Source organism: Anthonomus grandis, chromosome 2 (genome assembly GCF_022605725.1).
Source record: "Anthonomus grandis grandis chromosome 2, icAntGran1.3, whole genome shotgun sequence".
NCBI lineage: Eukaryota > Metazoa > Arthropoda > Insecta > Coleoptera > Curculionidae > Anthonomus > Anthonomus grandis.
This window is the reverse complement of record NC_065547.1, coordinates 46,224,532-46,247,521: the sequence shown is the minus strand read 5'-3', so window position 1 is coordinate 46,247,521 and position 22,990 is coordinate 46,224,532. Positions and strand designations below refer to the sequence as shown.

The following is a 22,990-nucleotide window of genomic DNA, read 5'->3' as shown; positions in this document are numbered from 1 at the left end:
CTCATGTATCTCCTGAGGAAGAAATGTGTGAACTGGAAGTGGATGGCTATTTCTTAGAACAATGTACCACAACTAATAGAAGAACAGGCGGTGTAATGATTTTGATAAGGAAAGATATTAAATATAAGCGAGTAACATTAGAATGTGTGGAAGAGTATGTATGGAATGTTAGTATAGAAATATTTCTTAATGGATCCAAGTATCTTTGTAGTGTTTTGTATCACCCCCCTAACAATGGAGATGCGAGGTTTATCGAATATTTTTTAAACTATTTGGACCAAGTAAGTAGCATTGAGGGCATAAATATTATAGCTGGTGACTTTAATTTTGATTTAACAAAATACTCCTTTTATGGTGAAAAAATATTAAATAGTATATATAGGTCTGGATTCACTCAACTAGTCAACACTCCTACAAGAATAACAAACAGCAGTAGCACCTTGATTGACTTTATTATATCAAATGATAAAAATTTATTGGTTCAGGTTCATCACACACCAAAAATTAGTGATCACTCTATTGTGTCTGTATGCCTTCCAAACACAAACGACGAAAAAGAAAAAAATACATTCTACCATCGGTCCATGAAACATTACCATACAGAAACTTTACAAAACTGCTTGTCTGACATGTCATGGAACAATAATATAGCAGATGTAAATATCTTGGCAAATTCTTTTGTTTTAGATATAGAAAATATTTTAAATGTAATGTGTCCCAAGTTAAAAATATGTGTTAGCCAAAAATATAAAAATAAAAAATGGATAACTTGTGATATCTTACAGCTAATAGAAAATAGGGACAAGTTATATGTAAGGGCAATTCAGGAGGGCACTACATATTTATGGGATAGTTATAAAAGGATAAGAAATCAAATAGTAAATAAAATAAAAATAGAAAAAGATAAATATTTTCGCGAAGCTATAGATGAAAATAAAAATAATTCTGTAGAGCTTTGGAAAAATCTTAAAAGCCTTCTACCGGGTAAAAATTCCGTATTACCAAATGAGGTTGTATTTGAGGGCCAGACATTTACTGAGGAGTTGGACATAGCAGATAAATTTAATAAATACTTTATTAATAGCGTAGATCAAATTGTAGATATTTTACCCAAATTTTCAGTTTTAGAAAATACAGTTGATAATATATCAACGTATACTATATGGGATAAATTTGAAAATACCACTATGAGTGAAACTAGGTGTCTATTAAAAAATATGAAAAATGTTAAAGGAGGTGAAAGTGGTATCTCAAAAAAGGTTCTTGTAGATGTATTTAATATTGTAGGCAACCGTGTGTTAGACATAATTAATACATCGCTTCAAAATGGTAAATTCCCAGAAAATTGGAAGGTCTCTACTATCTTACCGGTTTCTAAGGTTTCAAACACAAAGCAGGCAAGTGAATTTAGGCCTATAAATACTGTACCAGTTTACGAAAAACTTCTAGAGCTAACTGTAAAAACCCAACTACAAACTTACTGCGATAATAATAAAATTTTAACAAAAAATCAGTCAGGGTTTCGACCTCAACATTCTTGCGAATCTGTGATAGTTAACATCTGTGATAATTTTAATAGAGAAATAGATAAGGGAAATTTTGTTTTGGCAATTTTCTTGGATTTTAGAAGAGCCTTTGAGACAGTAAATCGAAATATTTTACTTCTTAAAATGAAAAAAATGGGTATAAGAGGTACGGTTCTAAATTGGTTTAAGTCGTATTTACATAACAGAAAGCAAGTGGTCTAGTTTAAAAATAATTTGTCTCTTGCAAAAGAAATTGTTCATGGTGTTCCTCAAGGCACTGTGTTGGGCCCAATTTTGTTCCTTATGTATATAAATGATATTGTTAAGGTAATGAGTAGAAGTAATTCAGTATTATTTGCGGATGACACTATGCTGTATGTTGTGGGCAAAGATGTAAATAAAATGCAAGACGATCTAAATTTTGATTTAAATAATATATATAGATGGTTGTGTGATAATAACTTGAGCATTAATGCGGCTAAAACAAAATTTTGTTTATTTGGAAATAAAATTAGATTAAATGAAGTTAATTTAAATACAATAAATATCAAAATTAATAATGAAACAATTTCCTACCAAAGAGAAATTAAATATCTGGGTGTTATTTTGGATCCACATTTGAATTTTTATTCGCATATAGACAGCATAACACGCAAAATGTCAAAAAAAATTAATTTTTTATCGAGAATTGGCAAAAACCTATCTATACAAACAAAATTATTAATCTATAATAGTATTATTGTGCCGCATTTAGATTTTTGTTCTGCACTCCTGTTTGGTGTTCCGGATTACAGGATCAATAGACTTCAAATCATACAAAACAGAGCCATGAGGGTCATACTAAAATGTAATAGATATACACCGGTGGATAATATGCTAAATGTCCTAAATATTTTGGCAGTAAAACAAAAAATATTGTTTAATACATGTATGTTTGTTTTTAAATTAAAAAATAAATTGCTACCAGAATATATTTGCGAAAAAATCACAATATTTAGTGATTTGCATAACTATGCTACCAGACAGCGAGGGGATTTTGTACTAATGGGGAGACATACTTCAGACAGAATGACAAATACCATTCTCCATAAAGGCCTCAAATATTTTAACGAATTACCAATACATTTAAAGAACAGTGAAAGCCTAGTCACATTTAGAAAAACATTAAAAAGATATATATATTCCATCCCAAGAAATTAAATTATATTATATTGTATAGGTATAAGGTATAAATGTTTTATTTTGGTTGTATTGCTTTGTGTTTTATTATTTTATCTTTACTCTTTTAATATAGTTTAAGGTTTTATATTTTTAAATTTTAAATTTTTTAGGCTCTAGATTAGGTTTTAAATTTTTTATATTTACATATTTTTATTTTTTTTTTTTTTTTATCTTAGTTAAGGTCTTAAATTTTATTGTTTCAAATTTATGATAGTTTTAAGTTTTATATATATATATTTTTTAAATTATCTGTTGTCATTTGTTGATATAATTTATACTTATACCTATAATACCTATTTGTTAGTTTACTATATGCCATTTAAATTTTCCTTTTTATTTTTAGTTATATTCTAAAAATTTTCTTTCTTTGTAATTTTTTGTAGCATGATGCTAAATAAAGAAACATTATTATTATTATTATTATTATTATTATTATTATTATTACTTTTCTTATTATTATTTCTAAACACTATAGATCACTTGAAAATAGTGTTTTTCTACTTTAGTGTGTCAAATTATACTCGAAAAACATCACTTTATTCCCATACTCTTCTAATTTTTAAACTTAGATAGGGATACATATGTTGTACGCAATTGGCGAAAGCGGTCACTGCCCGAAATATATACCCACAACGCGATGTGGATTTTACGAATTTTCCACATCGCGTTACGGATATATTTTATATCCACTACTTATATTATTTCAAAAATCCACGACGCGTAATCACGATTATCATCGAATACACACGACAGTTTTCGTATTATGGGTAATAAAGAATACCCATAACAAAGTATATAGATTCCATAAGACGAAAAATATGTAGGTTCGTAAGTAAAGTGAAGAAATCAATCAGTGTTAGGCAGCGTAATATTGCTCAAAGACTAAACGTTCCTAAGAACACCGTGTCACGGATAGTTAAGAAATATCGTATATTTGGAAATGTGGTACCAGGTAAAACCACTGGAAAACCTAAAGCCACGATTGCCCGTGTAGATAGGCGAATTTTAAATATTTCCCAGAATGACCCATTTTTGTCATCTTCCAAAATTTTACAAAAATTAAATGAAAGTGAGCCTTCCAATATCTCTGCAAGAACGGTAAGAAGGCGATTGTGTTCTGGTGGACTTAACAGCTACAGACCTGCTAAAAAACCTTTGCTGCGGAAGAAAAATGTCAAGTTACGCCTACAATTTGCAATGGATCATCTTAACTGGACTGTACCGGGTGTCCAAATAAGAGAGGACGCCGGCTGTATCTCGGAAACTATTAATCGCACAGCGCTGAAAAAAAAATTTCTTAAGAAAAGTGGCCAAAAAAAATGGCTGGAAAATATTTACAAAATCCTAAGATTACCACAAGAGGGCGTAACTGCACAGTAATTTCAAAAAATTCAAATTTCGTCTAAAATAGCCAGTATTAGGTACCATTTTGAAAACATCAGAATAATCTTCATTAATTTTGCCTTAATTTGGCTAAAGAATTTTCTTCATATCTCCCAATGAGAAGGGTGGGGGAAGATCATAAATAATGCAACTTTTTAATCGCCCTGTACTCAGATTCTTTATTAAAAGTTATTCAAGTGGGTACTCGTTTAAAAGGAAATTCAAAGCGCTTTCAAAATATGCACCTGTCAATGTCACTTTGTTTTCAGTGAAGTCGTTGTTTAGCAGAAACTGGGTTTTGAGAGATTTTCTCTAAAAAGTTAAATTCAATGATATGATTTTTTCACTGCGGTTTCGAAGACTTAAAACATACTAACAAACCAGTGAAAACCGCGTTTCGATATCTCCATTTGTTTTCGAGTAATTTTAAAATAACTTATTTTTCAAATTTTAAATATAAGTACCTATAATTAATTTAACAAATGATTCAGAATTAGCAGGAATTGACAGATTAGATAAGTCGAAATAAGTTTGTCTCAGCGTTTTTACATATATTGAGTCGCATTAATATACAGGGTGATTCACGGTAGATGGCCTATTAGACGTTTTAGGCGAATGGCAACGCCGATCAATCTGAAAAAAACGTTACAAAAATTAAACTCCCCCGACTTGATAACAGTTTATTTCAAATGCAATCAGAACTCAACGGATGCCTCTAGAATAATATATATGACCAAGAGGTACTTTTTTACGTAAAAAGCTTCAAATTTTTAAAATTTAAAGAAAAAAAAAACAAAAACTTTGCACACAACTTTTTTTTAGGTATTTTTTTAGGCTCACCCCCTAAATAATACGCACCTGACTAAATAATGAAAATTATGAAATGACAACTAAATTCAGCATATCAAAATTGGGAGAATACCAAAATTTAAAATTTTTATATTTACCCGTTTCGAAAATAAGTGGAAAAAACCATCTTCAGGTGCCCCCTTTAAAAAGGGAGTAGCTCCCTTGGGGGCGTTTGCCGATATATGTTTATAGGAAAAAGTGAGGTTATTTTTGACCAAAGAATACAGGGTTCGCGTTTCGTCCACTAATTTTGGGACACCCTGTATATTATATTTAATTATTAATTTTGTACTTTTGATACCACTATAAATATGTTTAATACCAGTTTCGCAATATAAAAGATTTCTTTCTAGTTCGCTCTAGTATCGCTTTCTAGTTCTTGACAAAAGTGTATAGTTACGATAAAAGTCATTTTAAAATTAAAATAAATACAGTCTTAAGGCAATAAATTTTGTCCTCATTTCCCTATAATACAAAACACAGTGCGTCAGTTGGGATCACCACTATTTAATATGAAGTGTAGGATTTACAATGCAGTTCAAGATAGTATAATAGGTATTCATAATATTAGCTAAAAAACCTTGGTAAACTTGTAAAGACTTAAGTATAATTTATTTTATTGCTGTACTCTGTACTTTGTAATAGGATTTATTCATTTTCTAGTAAAATATTTAAAAAAAAGTACAATAAATAAATACCAATAAATAAAAATTATTAGAATATGAGATGCTCTTGAAAGCATGCCTCTATTTCCAAAAATACACGCATCCATATATATTTACTTAACAACCAATAAATTTAATCGATCCAAACACACTAGCAAACCGTCTGATTTATATTCCGCGCTATCGTAGAAATAGAACACATGTAACTAACAAAAAAATGACGTTTCATAAATATTTTGTCGAATATCCGTTGAACGATTTGTTTTTCTCATTTTCCCTTTGAAAGTGGCACTTTACGTTACTCATAAAAGCGATGCAATTCTATGCTTACGAGGATACCCGTTTTGCTCGCAAAGTTATTTCTCTTTTGGACTATTTTTCCGTTTTTCCAATTTATATTGATGAACGGTTGGATAATCAAAGGCTATTTCTGTAACGCTTGTCATACTCACAAAGGATTTTTGATCAGAAATTTATTATAGGACGCTGTTTACTTTTAAACCTTTTTTTTTAGAGATATAAAGATCTGAATTAATAGCATACACATATTCATGTTTACTTAAAATATTGTCATTATTTTCAATTGAAATATTTAGTAGTCAATTAGGATGATGATTGGATAAGTGAATGAACCCTCGAATCCTCTATTGATGAATAAGTTAAAGTATGACGAAATTTCCGAAGGTGTTATAGAAGAAAGCGTAAGAAACCACAAAGTCCTAAGTTTATTGTGAAAATTCTTGATTCTGCAGTTAGGTTTACTTAGATTTGACTGATCAAGGTTTGAAAAAAACAGGAATATCTCTGTATTACTCAGATCTTTAATGTCTTATGAGAAATCCACGATTAACTCTGTTTAATGCCCATATTAAGTAAAAAATAGTTAAATCGCAGAAAAGTAAGACACCAAAGAAAAAAAAAGATATTCAACACCTTTTTTTCAAAACATCCACGTTTATGCTCTATTAGCTTAATTAACGCGTATTATATGTTTGCTGTTCGCCATAAAAATATTAGTCCACCAGATTAGATAGCAATTGATGTTTAGTTTAGCGATTAAACATCACTTTGAACGACTTAATGAATATTTAATGCCCATATATCCGCATATTACTCTTGACATATAACGCAATATGTGCCTAAATTTCTTGTTTCAGAAAACCTTAAATCCATCAGTTCCGAGAACGTAAACGGGCCCTGGCCTGGCGCATGCGTAAGCGGCCGGCCCGGGGCCCCTCGTCATGTTGATCAAAGAGTACCGCATTCCCCTGCCCCTCACGGTAGAGGAGTACCGGATTGCCCAGCTGTATATGATAGCTGTAAGTATTTTCTTTAAGAATCCACCATTTTTTTATACGGAGTAAGTCTTAAATAGTTGAACTAACTTCATACATAAAGTCATGCATACTGTGACGAAATTCAGGAACACACTTTTATTATTGGCAACGTCAAAAACTCTAACCTAACTCGCGTTGACTGTCGTTTAAGTATTTCCAAGGTAAAAACTGACTAAACAATTAAAACTGAATAATAGTAAATATTATTTGCCAAAAAATATCAAATTAATGCTTGTGGAGGCTCTTGTTTGGCCGCAGCTAGATTACTGCAATGTTGTTTTTTACAATTACCTCACTCTTGTAATGAAGAACAAAATTCATTTAGCTCAAAACGCTATGATTGTTATGTTATGTTATGAGATTTGTTTTCAACATACAAAAATTTGATCACATAACACCAACATATGTTAACAAAAAAATACTTAAATGTGAAAGGAGAGTAGCTTTACATTTTGGTCAGTTTGTTTATAGAGTTTACAAGTTGAGGTATCCTAAATATCTTTGAGATTATTTCACAGCAAGAGAAGATTTACATAGTCACCGCCTAAGAAATATTATAAGATTTCAAATACCAGTGCATAGAACTGAAGGTTTTAAAAACTCATTTGCCTACCAGGGTGTATTTTTGTTAAAATCTGAAGTATACAACTTAATAAGATCATGCTCGCTTTTCACTTATGCCTTTATTGTAATGTTAAGTAATTATTTTAAGAAACGAGTTTAGTATTGAAACTGCCCACTAATACTGTATTTTTTAGGTAGCATGGAAGAACACATTATGTGAATGTTACCTTTTATGTAATATTTTGTTGTTGCATAATAAACGTTTATTTATGTATAATATGTCCTTTTTAAAGTCCCCTGGAATAATTTAGAATTTTCTTCATTATTTTTGCCGAAAGAGACCAATAATTTCAAGAGAATACTAAGAGTCAAAGCGAGCAAGTATAGAAATTCTAGAAAATGTAAAATACAGGGATTTACAATAATATAACCTAAATGGGGCCCTTAAGCAAGATGAACTACTTAAAAACTGGACACTATAGAAGCAAATATCTAATATAGCTAATCAAGTTTTAACTACAAAATACGAATAAAATAGTACAAAAACTAGGGGAATAATTTACGTATTTATTTTTTCTCAATAATACCTTAATAGAGCCATATCAAAAATAAGTAAAAAAAATATAATGTAGAAAGGCGTTTGTGAACATTTGTTCATCGGAAAATTAGTGATGCCATTAAACAAGATAACCTAGAGTCGTGAAATTTAAAGGATAGCTACTCTACATAACTGTCCAGAACTATGCCAAAGGATTTTGCAAAATTCCTTCTCTAACTGTGAAAAATCTAGAACAAAGGTCTTTGTCTACGCGGTTTGCACTAAGGCGGCAAGAAAAATCAGCAATAAAAGTCAATTTTGGCGCCCAACTGTCTTACCCGTTTAATTTTCTCTAAGACCAGATACCATCAATCAGCATTTGCAAATGTTCACTTCTAAAGCAGAAAAGAATAAAAATAATAATAATAATAATAACGTTTATTATTTCCCAATACACATTAACAATTCAATATTTACATTGCTGTAAAAGAAATAATAATAATATAATTGTGCGGGATTAAATGGCCTAATTTTCACCATGCTAACAATTACGTAGGGGCTGTTAAAGCCGCGAAATAAACTGTTCATTTATTTATTTTTTTGTTTATAATTATATATAAAGGAATATATTTACAAAATAAAGAGGGAGAAAGAGAGAGAGAGAGAGAACAGTAAGAGAGATCGAAAGAAAAGAAGGCGTAAATAAGAGAAAAGAAGAGAAGACACTACAAATGCAGCGTTACGTCACATATTGTATAATTAAATAGGTTACATATTAAACAAACGTTCTTTTCCAAATTGAATTTCTAAATGAGCGGACTGACAATGTTAAATCACTAATTTTATGCATAGTCATTTATTAGCTTGGCAGCATTATAGGAAAAAGATGATTTAAAGAATTTCCTAACGATGTCTTGAAATGTCAACAAGATATCTTTGTCTTAGGTTTACATGATGTGCTAAAGTTCTTAGTTTAATTTTATTAAAGAGGTAGTGAGGGGTGCGATTTTTTAAAATGTTATAATAAAAAGAAACTGAATGTAGCTCTCTACTTGTTGCCATATCTAACAATTTTACATCTTTAAGCTTATAAGTAATGCTGTTGCGTCTTCGTATACCAAGAATAAATCTTAGACAGGAGTTTTGAATGACTTGAATTCGACGTTTTGTTTTATTATCAAAGCATGGGCCATAAATTGAGTCAAAAGTTAAAGTGAGATAAGACTATGGATTCGCATAATGTTTTTTTTGTTGTTTGATTTAAATAATGTCTGTGTGGATAAAGCATTTTTAGGGTTACATAGGCTATTTTAAGTTTTGTAGTGATGTGTTCTTTAAATCGTAATTTATGATCTATAATTAGACCCAAGTTTTTTGCACTATCTTTAATTGTTATCTCTTCATTTCCTATTTTTTAAGTGTAGATCATTAACTACTATATTCGTTCGGTGAATGTCACTGGCAAAGACAATTGCTACGGATTTGGCTGGATTAAGTTTAAGCTGCATATTTGCCGATTTTTCATATAAATATTGCTTAACGGGTAAAATATTGTTAGGATTTACAAAAGTGCCAATCTGAGTCTTCATTACTTTTTCTAAAATCTTGGATAAGCAAGGAAGGATAGAGATTGATCGAAGGTCGCTAAATTCCTTAGGGTTGTTACATTTGCACAATGGACTGACTTTGGCTTGCTTCCATGAATCAGGAAATGTACCTGATCTCAAGCAAAAGTTTACAAAATGTCTAATACGAGGAATTACAAATGGACAACCGTATAAAATAAGAATTAAATTAAATTTATCTTGGGCAATTGCATTTGACTTTAGGTTATAAACTACTTTTAATATATCGCTATCTGCCACAGAAATAAAAGAAAATGAATTTGTAATATTGAGCTTGTTATTTAGATAGGATAATAATGTTTCATTATGTATATTTTGATTATTGGTATTCATCGACGAAATATAATTATTTAATTCATGAACGTTGGACAGATGTTCTGGAATGTGGTTGGATCTATTTTTTATTATGTTTATTTTTTTAAGTTCTTGTTCATTTCTGCTTAGTGGTACATTGCTTAAAGACGGTATTCAGATAAGCTTTTCTTTTAGCTCTTATGGCCGATGTGGTAAAATTACGAAGTTCTTTATAGTAAACCCAGTGATTGGAGTTTTTAGTGGCTCGGAATCTATTAAGTGCTTTATTGCGAAATTTTATCATAAGACGAATATTATCTGTAATCCATGGTGAGTATGGTTTGGTTTTGCCATTGACACTGACGAGAGGGGCATGTTTGTCAAACAATCTTAATAAACTTGAAGTTAGAAAATGTACTTTTTCATTGGCCTTATTTAATTCATAAAAAATGTTCCAGGAAATGTTTTCGAGGTCGCGATGAAAGAGTTCTTTATTAATTATGTTAAGACATCTACATTTAAAACTATATAATGGTTTTATATTTTTCTTTTTTGTTTGAATATTGCAAAAGATTAGGTCATGATCAGATATCTGTATATCTATGACGTTATCCTGATTATAAAATATTAAATCAATGGTAGATGAGCTATAATTATTTATTTTTGTGGGCTCTGAGATAAGTTGTTTTAAACCAAATACGTCAGTAATATGCCCACTAATACTGTATTTTTTAGGTAGCATGGAAGAACACATTATGTGAATGTTACCTTTTATGTAATATTTTGTTGTTGCATAATAAACGTTTATTTATGTATAATATGTCCTTTTCAAAGTCCCCTGGAATAATTTAGAATTTTCTTCATTATTTTTGCCGAAAGAGACCAATAATTTCAAGAGAATACTAAGAGTCAAAGCGAGCAAGTATAGAAATTCTAGAAAATGTAAAATACAGGGATTTACAATAATATAACCTAAATGGGGCCCTTAAGCAAGATGAACTACTTAAAAACTGGACACTATAGAAGCAAATATCTAATATAGCTAATCAAGTTTTAACTACAAAATACGAATAAAATAGTACAAAAACTAGGGGAATAATTTACGTATTTATTTTTTCTCAATAATACCTTAATAGAGCCATATCAAAAATGAGTAAAAAAAATGTATTGTAGATAAGAAGGCGTTTGCAGACATTTGGTCAAGTCCTTAAACAAGAGAACCTAGAGTCGAGAAATTTAAAGGATATCTGCTCTATATAACTGTCCAGAGTTATGCCAAAGGATTTTGCTCTTTCTTCTCCAAATTTCTTCTCCAACTGTGAAAAATCTGCAACAAAGGTTTTTGTCTACGCGGTTTGTACTAAGGTGGCAAGAAAAATCAGGCTTTTTTCTACAATACTAAACGTTCTACAGCATTTGATTGTAAATTGAATGAAAAGCAATTCTGGCGCCCAACTGTCTTCAGAGGCGACGTATAGGACGTGGGCGACCTCGCAGTCGGCTCCATAAAGTTAGCCCCCACTTTTCGCAAATAATTACAAAAAAAATTGCAATCGTTAGGTCATGAAAGGTCACTTTGAGATTTCGTTAGGTCATTACAAGTTTTTTTTTTATAGACAATTCAATTTTTGAGAAATAATTTAACAAAGTTAGCCTCCCACTTTCTTCAAATCAAGTTTTTTTTTTAAATCGATGTAGAATTACCTGAGGAGAATTGGTCATTTATTTTCTTCGTTTGGTCATTCATAGTTTTGTTGTAAAAAAATAAAAACTATTGGAAAAATTACAAAATAAGGTTTAGGATGTATTAATCGATTAATCACGAATGACCAACCGTTAGAAATCGATGACCTAACGTCACTCAACAATTTCCAAGCTATTTCAAGTGCAATTTAAAAAGTCAATAAAAAGTGCCAAATCACGTTCGTATTTTTATTATTTTTTTTTACTTATTACTAATGATTGCGTCGACTTCTAAAATACATTCAACCAGGTTTGAGATTCCTGTCAATTTGGGAAGCACTAATGTAGAACCACTGAATACTGATACCGAACGACAGCCGGAAATAGATACAAAATCAATATCTAAGGAATCAGATTCCGTCGACGAACTTCCTGTGTTGCCCGAGAGCAATATAAAGATTCTAGATCACGAAAAAGAAATGAAAATTTGTTCTTCACCAATTAGTAGCGATCCGCGTGACGCAATTAAACAAGTATTTGATGTTTTTGATCCAGGAATGTAGTCGATGGCCCCTCACAACAATTAAATAATGGCGATAAAGATTATCCCAAATATGTGAGACCTTAGGCCCTTTTCAAATTTTCATTTCTCTAGAAAACTAAATAATGGTAAAATTCAACATCGACGCTGGTTAGTTTATTCATATTCTAAAAATAAAGTATTTTGTTTTCCATGTAGACTTTTTGGTAATTCACAAAACTCGGACGGTACAGGGAGGATGCTGTGACTGGAAACATTTAAGCAGTATTTTACAAAGACATAAAAATATCAAAGAACATATGGCACTGATGTTCCAATGGATAACATTAGAGAAGCCATAAAACACGGAAAAACAAATTGACAAAGAAAACGAAAGGCTAATTAGTGAATCTCAAAAACATTGGTATAATTTGTTTGAGAGATTAATCGATAATATTAACTTCTTAGCCTCTCATAATCTCGCATTTAGAGGTCACAGAGAACCTATAAAGACGGTGACACTAGGAATTGTGAAGTTCATTGATTTATTTAAATTAATATCAAAATTTAATCCTCCTTTACGAGAATATATGAGACGTATTACTGACAAACAACTTAAGCATCATTATTTAAGACACGATATACAAAATGAATTGATCACATTGATGTCAAAAACGGTCATTGGTGAAGTTATTCGCAGAGTAAAAGTGGCCAAATATTATTCTTTTTTTCTTGACTGCACTAGAGACTTTAGTAAAGTGGAACAAATGGCTGAGAGCTTAAGATTTTGTAACACAGCAACGGGCATAATATAAGAGCACTTTATTGGATTTCTTGCTGTATGTGAGACAACAGGAGAATATTTAAATAATGCAATACTAGGAAAGCTAGAAAATAATGACTAAAATATTCAAAACTGTCGTGGCCAAGGATACGACAATGGCGCAAATATGGTAGGCATAAATAGTGGAGTCAAAACTCGAATATTAAAAATAAATCCCAGAGCATTTTTCACACCTTGCGGTTGTCATAGCTGGAATCTGCTGTTGGTAGACGCCGCTAATTCTTCGGTGGCATCTTGGTTTTATCCAAAAAATGTATTTGCTTTTTTCAGGTTCCAGCAAACGCTGAGAATTGGTTAGAGATAAATTTAAACTTACTATGAAGCCTTTATCAGACAACAGGTGGGAAAGTAGAATCGAGGCAGTTAAGTCCATACTATTTCAATTTGATGATGTCGTGGGATGCATAGAAAGTTTGAAAAATCAAACAGATCAATCAGACATACCCTCAATGATTGTGATTCAATTTAACGAAATGCTCAGTTTAGAATTTATAATATCTTTACATGTATGAATTGTTATCGCGTGTTAATGTAATAAGCAAACTATGGCAATTTGTGCAAGTCCATTTAAGCATTGCCCTTGAACATTTACATAAATTTTGTGACTGGATCAAAGAATATCGGCAAACTAGATTTGAAAAATGCTAAAAATAAAAGAGTAGCCAAAAAGAAAAGGGTTTTTGATTATGAAGACGAGGACAACCTATACAGTCTCCCAAAAGCCGGTATGAAGCAAATTTTTTTAACACTATGCTTAATTCAATTATTACTAATATGGATTTGAGATTTATGGCTTTAAATCAACATCATGAAAATTTCAGTTTTCTGTATGATATAAATACATTAAAAAATATTCCACACGAACAAATATTTAAAAAAATGTCAAGATTTACACAGTCCTACGAGTGGGTGTCTAATCTACATAACTTCATAACAGATGTGAAACAGTTGCTTCAATATATTATTACAGATAATAACTTAAAAGAAATATACCAATTAGTACAGCCTCCGCTGAAAGGAGCTTCTCAAAATTAAAACTTATTAAGAATTATTGTTATTGTTTTGTCTATCGAGGCTGATATAGCATCCAAGCAGAGGGCCTCGCAAAACGTATCTTGCCCACATATGCTTCCGCCGCCACTGACTGTCTTACCAGTTTAATTTTCTCTATAAGACCAGATAGCATCAAATAGCATTTGCAAATGTTCACTTCTAAAGTAGATCACGCTGGAATTTTTCTCTATTGTAAATCACGCAAACCTTAAATATATTTTATTGCACCATCAAGACATGATATTTAATATCAAATTTAAAATAATGAATAAAAAACTTATTAAAAAGAAAACTCTTATTACAAGTAAACATTGAAATAAACATTTTACATAGGTTTATAGGAAGTAACGAAGGTTTATAGGTTTATAATTTTTTTCTATATTTTGACCCAAGGAATGCTCCCTTAAATTTTCGTTGAACATTAATGACTCACGCTATATAATTACACATTTTCTTTAATTTTGGTATCCGATACTCAATAGGTACTTCACAAATATGGTGTTTATTTTTTATAATATTATAAATCATAAAGATGACAACTAACTATGAAAGGAACGATTTGAATTTCTTTTTTCCCAATATAACAGCGTGTTTCTTAAAGACGTGCTAATATTTAAGGGGGTGATTCCTGGACCCATTTTAAGAAAAAAAGTTTCTATGAACATATGTCCTAAACGTCTTAAGTTTTGGGATACAGGGTGTTAAGGGGTGTTAAAGTTTAAAAAAAAAATCAGTGAAATTGTTTTTATTTTTTTAAGCAAAAACCATGCGTCGGACGAAAAAAAACCGAGAAATCAAATTTGCTAAAAAGTGATTGAGGATTTTAAAAATAATTTTTATTTTAAGAAAAGCCAGTGGCGTTGTATTGTTTTGTAAAGAAGGTTTTTAGTTTTATTAATATTTAAAAAAACGCACTGAACTCATTCAAATATCCTTTTAGTACTAATACTATACCAAAGGTACACCATCCAAACGTAAATCACGAACGCAAGTTGCCAAATACCAGAGAATATTTATATTATTTATAAGTCCAGTAAAAGAATAGTCCAGAGAATATTTCTGGACTAAATTTACAGCGTTGCGTTCTAGGTAGAAATTTGTTGATTTAAGGAGTCTAAATTAAAAATATTAATTACTATTAGCCATTTTGTTATTAAACGAATTTCACTCTTTCTTTTGCTTGATAATAACGAATACAATTCAGTTAATTGCAATAATTTATTATATCACTTTATTTTCTTCTGTTAAAATTGAGTAATCACTGGCAACATGGAATACTCAGCATATTTATCAAGAAAATATCCCCCCTGTGTAGATAATGCGCTCAATCCAAGACATTAAAAAACATTTAAAGTGCATAGGAACCGCATTATCTTTTAAGTAATTGTTTTTCTATGGCTTATAATCGTTCGATGTGAAGTGTTTCTCACAAATATATTTATTTTTTAGAAAATCCTCTCACAGACCGAGAAGTTGAACATTTCCTGAAAACATATGTAAAACTTGGGGAATTTAAGGTCGTTACTAGGTATAAGGACTTAAAGAAAGAAAAACAAATTTGAACACTGTCCACATGGCACTGAAAAAATAAGACTACATGTTAAGGAAATCAAAAAAGATCCCTGCAATACACTTCTAGAAAATCAACGAAGAATGGAGTTTTCTTAACGTTTTCAAAGAGATAATGTCAGCAATATTTGTAAATCTGACATTCTTTCCAGATTGGTGCAAGCCAAGGATTGATGCTAGTGTTTTCAATGTTCTTAGATGGCGCTAGAGGCACTCACTCCAAAACAAGTGCGAGAATTCGTGTTTTTTCAAAAGTCACCATAAATCCATTTTTTTTTAAATATATATTGTCACGTGTCAAATCCTTGCTAAAAACTAAAATTGGTTTTGAATAGTACTTAAAAAACTGAAATTCTTGGACTATTAATTTCATAAATTAATTTAAGAATTAATTTCCAAAGTGTGTTGTTCTATTACTTAAGGCTTACGAATTTAAAATATTAAACAGAAAAAAAGCCGAGAGGAGAGCAGCGGTCAAGGTAGCGGAGTAGAAATTCTCATAAACGAACCGTACGACGATGGTCCGGGAGGTAAGGGGCAATATACGAAGAAAATCTACCACGTGGGCAGCCATCTACCGGGCTGGATCAAAAGCATCCTGCCGAAAACTGCCCTGATGGTAGAGGAGGAGGCCTGGAACGCTTATCCCTATACGAAAACCAGATACACCTGCCCCTTCGTGGAAAAATTTTATCTGGAAATCGAAACTTACTATTTTCCGGATAACGGGCATCAGGATAACGTTTTTAAGTTGGCCGGGAGCGATTTGAGAAATCGAATTGTCGGTAAGTCGATAACTCGTAATAATAATAAATCGCGGTTACATATGTATATGGTTTTTCAGATGTTATCGACTTCGTGAAGGATCAACTGTATGGGGCGGACTATGTGAAAGACGAAGACCCGCTAATCTACACATCGGAAAAATCGGGACGTGGTCCGCTTAGTGAAAATTGGGTTGACGAGTACTGGCGGGAGGTGGAAGGGAAAAGTCAGCCCACGGCATCGGGAAAATCTATGATGTGCGCCTATAAATTGTGCAGGGTCGAGTTCCGGTATTGGGGCATGCAAACGAAGATTGAAAAGTTTATTCACGATGTCGGTAAGGTTCTTTAAATATTACCTCACCTGTGTTATTATCATAAATGTTCATAATCGTTAATATTAATATTTATTAACGTTCGTTTGTTGTCCGTAAATCACTGGAAGGAGTGTGGTGGCATCATCTAGTAAGCCTATCATTTGCCTCCAGGATTCTCTATCTAGGGCGTGATATATCGTATTGCATTGCGGATTTTTCATTTGTTCTGTCTTGGTAAAAATTCTCTCGGTCTTTTTTTACGTGTGATCAGCTTCTCCATTACCTCTGATCACTGGCAATATGTCCAAAGTATTTTAACTACGACAAAAGTGAATAGTCTGGTTTTGATTTTCAGTGGTTGTTGCGCACAAATGCCTTGTTATTGTCCACAAACGTTTGTCCCTTTGGACATACCGTCGTCAATATCACGAAGTGGCGTAACTCGAAAAAACGCGAAATTGAGTTTCGAGGTTGAGTGCACGGTAACCAATATTTAGCTATCATTATTTAAGGATGTCCATCAGCTGAATCTGTCTCATTAGACTCTAAGCAAGTAACGGCGAAATCACTTGGTTTCTCCAAGGTTGTAAAAGGTGTGAAAACATTACTGAATTGTAAAACTAAAAACTCGATTGTATGATGTTTGGTTCTCATGGGTCTTAACAAATTAACCGTAGCTCTTCCTGTGGTAAAAAATGTCTCGCAGCAATAATTATACATTTAGCTTCAATAACTGATCATTTCTCCAAATGCATCAATACTTGACTCCTTGGTAAATTCATATGTGTTACCTATTATTGATAAAAACAAAAATTCCTGCCTTAATTATTTATAGTATGGATATAATAATAATACATACCTTCGAATCTTTAGTCTATTGAAACCGAAAACTTGACGTGTTTTTGGAAATTTTAAGATTTTATACAGGGGCAGAAACATAGAGGGTGGTACCTTTTCAAATTAACATCCGGTATATCTTAAGTTTCACTTTTCTTGGTAGATTTCGTGGTCGAAGTAAATTACTCAGGGCAGCTGCGATTCTGTTTCCAAGATCTGAGTTAAAGTTGAGGCAAAAAAGTCCCCGTCAATATTAGTTAAATATTAAACACGAATGAATACCGTTACGTATTTATTTTCTTCCTAGCTCTCCGTAAGACTATGCTACGTGCACACAGGCAAGCATGGGCATGGCAAGACGAATGGCACGGACTTACAATGGAAGACATTCGAGAAATCGAACGTCAAACTCAGATGGCCCTTAAAAGAAAAATGGGGCAAGTGGAAGATGAGGAAATCGGTAAGAGTCTTTAGCACCTTAATTAGAAGTTAATAAATATTACTAAATTGATTATATTTTATACAAAGATGAAGATGATAATATGAACAACAGTTCCTCCAAAGAAGACGCCGGTAAAACTTTGGTCGCCACGTTGGGCAGCATCGAAGTGACTGAAGATAGTCCGTTGTTGTTAAAGAACACGGTCATACCAAAGATTCATACCAATAACAGTTCGGATGCGGAAAATTCTGATGAGGAAACTTATACTGTCAGACCAAAGTACCTAATTAATAAGTGGAAGTTTTCCTTCATGTTGGATGTACATTTTTAGGCGTGACGACAAAAGACCTCCGAGAAATCTCCACTCACCTAGCTCGGCCTCTGTTAAAAGCTTCGACCTCCAAGTGGCCAATTGGAGAATCGAAACGCTCAGCAGAGATTCGGATTCTGCTAGTGACGATGAGTTTTTTGACTGTGAAGGTATGTTTTTATTTTACTAATAAAAACTCGAAAAATTCATCCATTTTCCCAAAGATGCTGGTCGTACGTTTTTATCAAAGGCAAAAACACAATATTTACAGCATTATGGAAACATTTAATAAAACGACAAAGGTTATATGTTTCGACCGACTAAAGCATCATCAGACCCATAATAATTAAGATGATGTAACCCGAGGAAACGAAATTCATCAAAAACTTACCATAACATACACAAAACACCTAACATATAAATAAACAAAGCTTATACAATAAAGTGGCACTATCTATGTACAAAGAACTCAACTAAACAATCAAATCACCTTATACATTCCAGAAATCTAACAATCATTTGAGGGTCTAAAATGAAATAAAAAAGTCTGAAGTTCTTTGTACATAGATAGTGCCACTCTATTGTAAACTTTGTTTAAATTATATGGGGATCGCGAATCTACTGCCAGTAAAAAACTTGATGGAGCCGGGGTGCTTATCGCGACAAAAAATTAATCTATTGCATTTTTAATGCCTTAGTTTCATAGTGACGCTGAGGATATCTGGATTACTGCCAAGCTAGAAGGTAACAGAACTTTATTTGTATCTTGTATTTATCTTCCTCCCAATAAGAGGGAGGCTTATGCTATATTTTCTTCAAAGTTGGTAGACCTAAGGTTGCCTAATGAGTCCAATGATTTTAACTTTTCATCTACCAAGTGGCTTCAAATGCCAAACAATCTTTATTTAGACCCCTACAATATAGAGCAACAATATCCTGCTTTGCTTCAGAATTTGGCATATCACAACATGAGGCAATCTAATACAGTGTTTAACAGCGACAATAAAATTTTAGATCTGGTATATTCCAATTATATTCTCATTGCACAAGCTCTTTAGTGCCTGATAAGCCCATTCATGCGGGCATTGAATTTTTGTTCGATGTCCGGCTTCAGAATAAACTAACTTTTTATAGTAACATTTATTATAATTTAAAGAAAGCAAATTACGCGTCAATTATCTGAAGTGAACTGGCAAATAAGGTTTAAAGACAAATCTTTACAAAGCTGTATTGATGAATTTTACCTTGTCATTGTCAATTTGCACCTACATATTCAAAAAATAAGTATTTTCCTTAATTTTTTCGTTCTAATACTATAAGATTAATTAAAGAAAAAAACAAAGTTCATAAAAAATGGCGTATATGTATACAAAACTCCTCATGATTAGGGTTTGTTTAAACAACTAAGAATACAATAAAAAAAATTATAGAATCTGATTTTAAAAATTACATTCAAACTATAGAAGGAGATTATCCTAGTAATGTTAATCGCTTTTCGAGTTTTGCTTCAATTAAAAAACAATGTGTGAGTTCAATACCTGTAAAAACGAGACAGCTAACATAGGTAAAGACATAACTAATTTTTGAATTGGACGGACGTCATTTTGACTTTAAGAAAGTTGCTTGGTCGGATAATAATATCGATCTTAATGGTCTAACTCTGTCAAGTCACCAGGCTCTAAATGCTCTAAAAACCTTAAATATCAAAAAAGGTGCAGGTTCCGATACCATTGCTCCCATTTTTCTAAAAAATACTGCAAGTCTAATAGCCGATCCTCTTGCATATATTTATATTCTTTCATTAAAAGAAAGGGAATTCCCAGCGCAATGGAAAACTTCGATGATTGTCCCAATATACAAAGGAGGCAGTGGCGTGCAAACAATGTAGGCAAAAAGGCATTGCCTACCCTAGCAATATTTGTAAAATTAGAGAAATAAATTACAATACAATATTCACTTCTTCCTTTTATCAAAAATATCAAATATCATTTTCATTTGCATTATAAAGCAAACGCAAACATTTCCAGAAATCCAAAATAGTGCAATCTTCCTTTTAAGCGCCCTTGCCCTTGCATGTAGGTGGCCCATATGCGGGCTTCGTAAGGTGGACATTGCCTTGATATGAAAAATATATGGAGATGCGAAGGCAGCACCTATTATAGCGCTTATACGCGACAAGCGAACGAAATTAAGGTGTGTGTTAAAAAGAGATAGAGCGATACCCGCAGGGCGGCCTACCCCTTCACTTAAAATTGTTCAGCAAAAGAAAAACTGTAATAGGTATTTTAACAATAAGTTTTATGAACCTTTTAAATGGCTTACAGGTTGCAAACATATTAATAAGTTGTTTTGTTGGGCATGTCTATTATTTTCAAAAGAAAAGAATGTGTGGACTAATGCCGGTTACGCAGACCTGAATAATTTCTCAAATGCTGCAAGAAAACATGATCAATCCGAAAATCATCTAAAATCTGCCCTTTCTTTATGTAACTTTGAACAAAATAGGAGAGAAGTGAGCCTTTCTGGTCAATTTAAAGAATAAATAGAGCGGCATAATTCTAAAGTGGATAGAAATCGTAACCTAAGACTTATTGACATAGCTTGCTTTTTGGGAAAGCAAGAACTGCCATTCCGCGGACATACAGAAAATACTGAATCGTCCAACAGGCGCAACTTTATAGAATGCATACAACTTCTAGCTAAATATCTAAATATGATGGGATTTTTGAAGATCATTTACATGCATGCAATGAAAGTGAAAAGAGAAATGTTTTTCAGGATTTTCTAATCGAATACAAAAAGATTTAATCTCTTCAATAGCTTTTGTACTCAAGGAAAAAATACGACATGAGTTGAACCAAAAAGAGGTCGTGGTTATTATGATCGATGAGACACCAGATATAAGCGGCAAAGAACAACTTTGTGTAATTTTTAGATATTTTACAGACTCAAATAACATAGTTGATAGATTTATGGGATTTATCGACGTAAGTAAAAAACGAGTTGCAGAAGCGCTAACCAAAATAATTACGGATATCTTGAATGACTATAAATGTACTGATAAACTAGTAGCTCAAATTTACAGCGGATCCAGCTGTTTTATCGTCTAGTAAAAATGGGGTTCAGCAAAAAGTGGGGAAATTTGTCCTGTCGCGATATACGTATGATGCAGTAATCAATCATATTTTAAATTTAGTTTCGTCGAAATCCTGCGAGAGAGTAGTGGAAACCAAACATTTTTTTGGAACAATTAAAAATTTGGGCACATTTTTCCACACGAGTACCAAATGTTCTGATTTCTATAATCGATTTTGTTCTAAAAATTTACCACGGTTAGTACAGACTCGATGGGCTTATAATTCCAGAACTGTAAACGTAATTTTCAGTGAACTTTTTAATTTGAAAAACCTATTTAATGATACGCTTGAAAATCAATCAAACTGGGATGGAGAGAATCTGTCGGCAGCTAGAATGTATTTATTTACACTCAATTTTTCAATCAAATATTTGTTCAGACGGATGTACCTACTGTACAATTATAATACAGTCGAAACTATCTGATATTGGCTATTGTATTAAAAAAATTGAGAGTTTCAAAACATTTCTGGAAAATTTCTTCATAGAATTCGAAAAAATATATAGTAAATGTGCGAATGCTTATGGCGAACCTCGAAGAAAACGAAATATGGATGATGTTAAAACGCATTACAGGCGAATTTTCAGAGAAATAGTTGACAACATCAAAAGCGAAATTGATGATGGCTACAGGGAACTTAGACTATTAGGTTTTTTCCGTCTTTTGGATTCTGATTGTTTCGAAACTTTTAGAAATAAATTTCCAGATGAAATATTCAATGGATTAAAATTGAAATACGGACAAAAGTTTGATTTTGAGAGATTGAAAAATGAGCTTAATTTTTTGTATTCATCATCATAATTCAAAGGCATGAATGCTTATGAAGTCATACGTTTTTGCTAGGAAAAAAATGTGCGAAGTGTTCCCTCAAATAATCAAATTAGCAAAATTAATCGTAACAATACCCGCTAGCTCGGCATCTGCAGAACGTTCATTCTCTGGATTAAAACGTATCCACACGTATTTACGTAATACTCAAGGACAAGAACGGCTTAGCAGTTTATCAATAATTTTCTTGGAGAAAGAACTCTTACTAGATTTAAAACGTAAGTCGACTTTTCATGATGATCAATGCATTTTTGGTGAAAAATCGTCGTATTGAACTAATATATAAAAAATGATTGTTTCTGTTTCTCAGTTAGTCAGACATTTTTAAATAAATTTGTGTAAATAAAGACAATGTTCCACTTCATCAAGAAAACGATTGTTCTCGACGATTTCCTAATGGTAAGTACATTCAAAAAAATTATGCTACCTTATTGCCTAGTGCCTACCCTACTCTTAATGCCATTGCACGCCACTGAAAGGAGGTTAACCTTTTTGAAAGGTTAATTTACGAAAACTTTTTCAATCTTTCAAAAAATATTATTGGTGTAGAGCAGAATAGATTTTACAAGGGAAGCTCTATTGACACTAATCTTTTTGTTTTCACTTTTTGAGTGTCTTCATAGGCATATGGATAACCGGTCTCAGGTCTATGCCATCTACACTGACTTCAGTAAAGCATTTGACA

At 32.1% G+C, this 22,990-nt stretch overlaps 1 protein-coding gene across 2 annotated transcripts in view; it reads left to right on the top strand.

Annotated features, from left to right (window-relative positions):
- Nucleotides 1–22,990, top strand: part of LOC126733590 (protein retinal degeneration B) — a 100,257-nt gene that overhangs the window by 24,765 nt on the left and 52,502 nt on the right. For both annotated transcript variants that reach the window (XM_050436938.1, XM_050436937.1), the window contains exons 3-8: nt 6,802–6,963; nt 16,120–16,456; nt 16,516–16,773; nt 17,897–18,049; nt 18,118–18,310; nt 18,363–18,511. In XM_050436938.1, the coding sequence (XP_050292895.1) occupies nt 6,886–6,963; nt 16,120–16,456; nt 16,516–16,773; nt 17,897–18,049; nt 18,118–18,310; nt 18,363–18,511 (1,168 nt within the window). In that variant the 5' untranslated portion in view covers nt 6,802–6,885. The remainder of the gene's footprint in view (nt 1–6,801; nt 6,964–16,119; nt 16,457–16,515; nt 16,774–17,896; nt 18,050–18,117; nt 18,311–18,362; nt 18,512–22,990) is intronic.